The sequence below is a fragment of the Solanum pennellii genome, chromosome 9 (genome assembly GCF_001406875.1).
Source record: "Solanum pennellii chromosome 9, SPENNV200".
In the NCBI taxonomy this organism is placed as follows: domain Eukaryota; kingdom Viridiplantae; phylum Streptophyta; class Magnoliopsida; order Solanales; family Solanaceae; genus Solanum; species Solanum pennellii.
Window position 1 is genome coordinate 7,584,075 of NC_028645.1, and position 6,769 is coordinate 7,590,843.

The following is a 6,769-nucleotide window of genomic DNA, read 5'->3' on the forward strand; positions in this document are numbered from 1 at the left end:
TTCTCTCTCACACTCATAGCTAGAGAGGTTGCAATTTTCTTAATAGCTAGGCAGGTTGCAATTTTCTTAGTCAATTATTCGTGAGTCCTCCGTATGTGGAGACTTCATGAAGTAGCAAGTAGTTAGAACTCTCATTTTAAACATAGATTGCTTTTGATGATAGTTAGAGGCCATGTTCCAACAAACTTACTTCATTTCACTCCAATTAGTAAAGGCTTTGGTCCAGACATTAGCTATTTAATTTTTGCATGAAATTTTGGTCATCCTATGGAGTTACATAGTTAGCATTTTGCCTAGTCAATTAATTATGTTTCAGGTTCCATTTGCAGTTCATAGAATGTTAGTTTAATTGTTAGTTGTATGTCAATATCGAGGATTTGCTTGAGTTTACTAGTAATTCTAAGTACCGCACACATAGACTCGGATCATGATGGTTGATCGCTTCTTTAAAAAACTATGTAGTCGATGTTGGTTTTCCTCCAATGCTTATTCATGAATATCCCCTAGAAAATTATGTAACGTAACTACTCTATTTATAATTGTAGGGAGTAGGTAAGGTTGCTTGTGATTGACTAAGACATGCTATATTAGACAGTACTTGACAACTTTTGGCTGGTTCTTGAATTTGACTGAAATTGTCATATTATTTGAACATGTGACATTACCTTATTAGTCTTGAATTTGACGAAATATCAAGTCACCTTGATGCATGACATGAATTTAGGCTTGAAGCCTAAAAATAAAGCTTTGGATTGAATTAAATTAACACTAAGCAAAAAATTAATTATTCAACCCAAATGGTCATGAATTTAAGCTAAGAAAAATGCTTTAATGGTAATGAGAATACATAAAATTAAACTAAAACAACAATACTATGGAATTACTTGAAATATAAGTTGTTTATTAATGTCAATTCCAAACACTAATATTACAATAAAAGGATAAAAAAAAACATTCAAAGAAAATGATTAGAAGATCAAATCAGCTAGCTCAGACTTTCAAAAAAAGAACTTAGATTATCATATAAATAAAACAGACGTGAATTAGTCACTTGTCAGCAAATTTAAGAAGAAATTTAAAAAGTTCATGGGGCTTAGACATCATGACCATATGGTCAGCGCCCTCGATCTCTTTCACTTCATCAGGTGGATTACTTTCGATCATCAACTGTTGAAATTCTTTTTTTAAAAGTTTATCTTCAGAAGTCACAACAAACGCTCGCCTAATTGATCCATATCTTTTTCTCGAAAGAATTATCTCCTTTGAAACATCTTCCACACTAAAAAAAAATATTTCCCTTACTAGTGTAGTGGCCAACGCCAAATCCTAACACCAAGAAAGAAAGAAAAATAAATCAATTTCAAGTTGCAATCCAGTACTTGAATAAATATGTAGTAATTTGTATTATGATTTTCTTACCTGAATTGGGCTCTGTTGGTAAACATTACTTGCCAAGTACTTTGGACCTAAAATGAAGGTTGGAGGATTCGAAGGCCCATTATGGTATATAACACGATTATCAAGTTTCGATACTACTGCATTGCATAACTATAACGAAGGATATTTAGATACGACTATATTGCATGATCTCATTGAATATGAAAATTTGGTACCTCAATGTAGACATTGCTTGCATTGATATTTGGACCAGGCATTAAACCAGCAACAAATATAGCACCTGAAATTTTTTCTGGAAAAAGTTCCATGGCTTTCGAAATGGCTAGACCACCAATGCTATGGCCAACAAGAACAACATTTTTATGTGTAGGAAGAGAAGTCATGAACTCGATTAACGGACTCAAAAATCAGAAAAATGTGTGATTTCGAGAGCCTGTTTCGAGTTGATTCCTGAAGAACCTAAGTCAAGAGCTGTGACATTATGCCCTGAAGATTTCATTAATGCTATAATTTTGTACCATGACCAGGCTCCATGACAGGCCTTATGAACCAACACAAAGTGCTTTGTAGTAGCTTTAGGCCTTGACAAGGTTGCATTTACATATGGCAATACAAGTATTAGAACTACTAGACTTGTTAGACAATTGCTTTTCTCCATTTCTTTTTTTTTTCTTTGAAGAATGAGCATAAAATTTAAATTATTGCATGACAACTTTATAACTCCAGGATTTGTCTTTTTCTTACTTATTTCCATTGGTACAAAATCTACTCCAAAGTCTCCTACTCTAATAATAATAATATCAAGTCAATAAATGGATGATAGACATGTGTTTATACTAAGTCTTTCAACATTTAATCATGATAATCAAATAATATAGTGTTTTTTAACTTGGCTTCAGTTGATATCTATGTTCTCCAGTTTTGGATGTGCACAAATAGACATGAAATGTTGTATAAAATGGAACAAGTAGACGCATATAACATAAAATTATCATGTAGAACGCCACGTAGGACTAATCATGTGTCAATTTGTTCAATTTTTATACAAGCTTAAGTGTCTACTTGTACACATATAAAATTAGATAGTATAAATATCAGTTGAGGCCAAGTTAAAAATATGTTTATATTATGGCTTGGTCAATATATACGCATGATATTAAATCACTTAATTATAATGAAGTTATATATTTTAGAGTGATTATTATGTTGTGTGCAAGTAAGTATTTACCACTGTCGTTGCGCTATTATTTTAGGCATTTGATTATTGGGTTAGAGCTTTTAAATTTCTACATTTGAAAAAAGAAAATGTGTTTGAATTGCAATAAATTACAAATTAATGATCCGTCTGTTTGATGGTAACCCCTCAACAAATATAGTTCAAAATAATAACTATGTTATAAATCCATTAAATAAGTGGATAGTCCATAAAGTTAGTACATGAACAACCATTCATATTCACTAGGTTACATAAACCTTTTTGGATAAGTATGTATCTATTTATTATGATACTTAATATGGTGACCTTTGGAATGATTTCTCACTCTATAAATAGGGTTGTTCATTCACTATTATAATATATACATATGAAACTTATATATACTTGAATAAAAGAAAGTCTTCTCCTACATCTATTTCTCTTGTCTTCTTCTTATAATCTTGATTTTACAACACGTTATCAGCACGAGTCTCTACCAGTTCAAGTAAAGACTTTCAAAGCCTCGGAGGTAAGAATTTCCTTTATTTTTAAATAATGTCTAATCTTTCTAAACTTGAATTTCTTGCTCTAGACATATCGGGAAAAAGCTATCTATCATGGGCACTCGATGCAGAAATTCATCTTAATGCGATGGGTCTAGCAGACACCATCCAAGAAAATAATCAAGCATCGAATCAAAACCGTGCTAAGGCGATGATATTTCTCCGTCATCACCTTGATGAGGGTTTGAAAATGGAATATCTCACTGTTAAGGATCCTCTGGTGTTGTGGAACAATTTAAAAGATAGATATGACCACCTGAAGTTGGTTGTCCTTCCACAGGCACGTTATGATTGGATCCACTTGAGACTTCAAGATTTTAAATCTATCAGTGAGTATAACTCTTCTATGTTTAAAATTATCTCACAATTAAAATTATGTGGAGAAAATATCACTGACCATGATATGCTGGAAAAAACGTTTTCCACTTTCCCTGCCTCGAGTATGCTTCTGCAGCAGCAATACCGAGAAATGGGATTTAAAAAGTATTCCGAATTAATCTCACATCTCCTTGTTGCTGAACAACATAATGATTTACTGATGAAAAACCATGAAAGTCGACCTACTGGTTCTATGCCATTTCCTGAAGTAAATACGGCAAATTTTCACCAATCTAAGCGTGAAAAAGGTCGTGGCCCCAGTCGTGGCCGTGGTCGTGGTCGAGGAAGAAATCTCAATCATGGTGATCGTCTTGCACTAAATAATAACATTCAACACCAGCAGTGTAAAAAGAAGAATGAAAAACATGACGTAGTGCAGAAGAAAAATTCAGACAACAAATGTTATCGATGTGGAGGAAAAGGACATTGGTCACGTACCTGTCGTACGCCAAGGCACCTGGTTGAGTTATATCAAGCTTCCCTGAAGGAGGTGAAAAATAACGCAGAAGCCAACTTTATCACGGAAGATACTGTTGAACCCATGCATCTAGATGTAGCGGATTTCTTTGAGAACCCCGAAGGAAAGATAGATCACCTGATAGGTGATGGGTCTGTGATAATATAAATATATTTCATTTTCGTCGTTTATATGAACTAGTATGAATATGTTTTCCTAGATTTGTAAATAACTAAAAGGTTGTGTATTGTTTTTGTTTAGTAATAATATTATAATGTTTATTTCTTTTATATCTTTTATCTTGAAGAATATATGGATACCTCAATGATCAATCATGAAGATATTTGTATAATTGATAGTGGAACAACGCACGCCATATTCAAAGATGAGAAATACTTCTCCTACTTGCTTAGAAGAAAAGCAAATGTTACTACAATTTCTGGTAATTCAAACTTAATAGAAGGCTCCGGAAGAGCTACTATATTTCTGCCTAAGGGGACAAAACTTGTCATAGAAGATGCTTTGTTCTCTTCTAAATCCCCAAGAAACCTGTTAAGTTTTAAAGATATTCGCCGAAATGGATATCATGTTGAGACAATAAATGAAATGAATGTTGAATACCTTGGTATTACCAAGATTGTCTCAAACCAGAAATATGTATTGGAGAAATTATCAACTTTATCTTCTGGCCTGTATTATGCAAAAATAAGTACGATTGAAGCACACTCTATCGTAAACCAGAAGTTTACTGACTTAAAGACTTTTGTGCTTTGGCATGACCGAATAGGTCATCCTGGATCAATAATGATGAGACGAATCATTGAAAACTCAAATGGTCATCCATTAAAGAACCTGAAGATTCTTACAAATGATGAGTTTTCATGTGCTGCTTGCTGCCAAGGCAAATTGATTACTAGGCCATCACCAATGAAGGTTAACATTGAATCCCCTCAATTTTTGGAACGAATACATGGGGATATTTGTGGACCTATTCACCCATCTAGTGGGTCGTTTAGATATTTTATGGTCCTAATAGACGCATCTTCAAGATGGTCTCATGTGTGCCTCTTATCATCTCGCAACCTGGCGTTTGCAAAATTATTGGCACAAATGATACGATTAAGAGCGCAATTTCCAGATTATCCCATTAAGACAATTCGTCTTGATAATGCTGGCGAATTCACATCCCAAGCTTTTGATGCTTATTGCGTATCGGTAGGGATAAAAGTTGAACATCCTGTAGCTCATGTTCATACTCAAAATGGCCTTGCTGAGTCATTTATTAAGCGCTTACAATTGATAGCAAGACCTCTACTTATGAAAAGTGAGTTGCCTACTACTGTTTGGGGTCATGCTATCTTACATGCAGCATCACTTGTTCGTCTCAGACCGACTCATTATAATAAATACTCCCCATTACAATTGGTATTTGGTCATGAACCAAATATTGCTCATCTTCGAATTTTTGGATGTGCTGTATATGTGCCTGTAGCACCACCTCAGCGCACCAAGATGGGCCCTCAAAGAAGGTTAGGCATATATGTTGGGTTTGATTCACCCTCAATAATTCGCTACCTTGAGCCATTGACGGGAGATTTATTCACTGCAAGATTTGCAGATTGTCGATTTGATGAAACAAATTTTCCGCAATTAGGGGGAGAGAAAAATAAACTTAAAAGTGAAATTGCATGGAAAGTTTCGTCATTATCTCATTTTGATCCACGCTCCCCTGTGTGTGAACAAGAGGTCCAGAAGATCATCCATTTGCAAAACATAGCAAATCAAATGCCAGACGCATTTACTGATTCAAAAAGGATAACAAAGTCACATATTCCTGCAGTAAATGTGCCTATCCGAATCGACGTCCCAAAAGGACCATCTACAAGTGTCATAGCTTCTGAATCACAAATACGCCTGAAGCGTGGTAGACCATTGGGTTCAAAAGATAAGAATCCTAGAAAAAGAAGTACAAAAAATGACACTACAAAAGAATTTCACGAAGAAATTCAAGATCTGATTAATCCTGATATTCCTGAAGAAATCAGTGAACCCGAGACTCAAGTAAATGAAGAACTCTCAATAAGTTCTTCTACAGGTGATGGGATAAGTTTAGATCGATCAAAAATCATAGTGGATAATGTTTTCGCATATGATGTTGCACTTAACATTATGCAAGGAAATGAGGATCTTGAACCTCTATCCGTCGAAGAATGTCGACAAAGACATGATTGGCCAAAATGGAAAGAAGCAATTGAATCAGAATTGAATTCACTTGCTAAGCGTGAGGTTTTTGGACCAGTAGTCCAAACGCCTAGTGATGTTAAACCAATTGGCTATAAATGGGTCTTTGTACGAAAAAGAAATGAGAGAAATGAGATTGTAAGATACAAGGCACGCCTTGTTGCACAAGGATTCTCTCAACGACCTGGTGTCGACTATGAAGAAACATATTCACCTGTTATGGATGCAATAACTTTTCGATATCTCATCGGTTTAGCTGTACATGAAAATCTTGAAATTCGTCTAATGGATGTGGTTACAGCTTACCTTTACGGTTCACTTGATAATGAAATTTATATGAAAGTTCCAGAAGGACTTAAAATGCCTGAAGCATGTAGTTCAAAATCTCGGGAAATATATTCAATCAGATTACAAAAGTCATTATATGGCTTAAAACAATCAGGGCGCATGTGGTATAATCGCCTCAGTGAGTACTTGATAAAACAAGGTTATATAAACGATGTCATTTGTCCTTGTATATTTATTAAGAAAACAACA

The 6,769-nt window shown here is 34.6% G+C and overlaps 1 protein-coding gene and 1 pseudogene across 1 annotated transcript; one reads left to right on the top strand and one right to left on the bottom strand.

Moving 5' to 3' along the window:
* Positions 1-888: 888 nt before the first annotated feature.
* LOC107030542 lies at positions 889-2,153 on the bottom strand (annotated as a pseudogene).
* A 1,091-nt stretch (positions 2,154-3,244) lies between these two features.
* Positions 3,245-4,159, top strand: LOC114073968. The gene has a single exon (XM_027911738.1). The coding sequence runs from the start codon at positions 3,245-3,247 to the stop codon at positions 4,157-4,159; it is 915 nt and encodes a 304-aa protein (XP_027767539.1).
* Positions 4,160-6,769: the final 2,610 nt, after the last annotated feature.

Excerpts from the sequence above, each read along its gene's own strand:
- LOC114073968 (XM_027911738.1), top strand. The coding sequence starts at position 3,245 with ATGGGTCTAGCAGACACCATCCAAGAAAATAATCAAGCATCGAATCAA.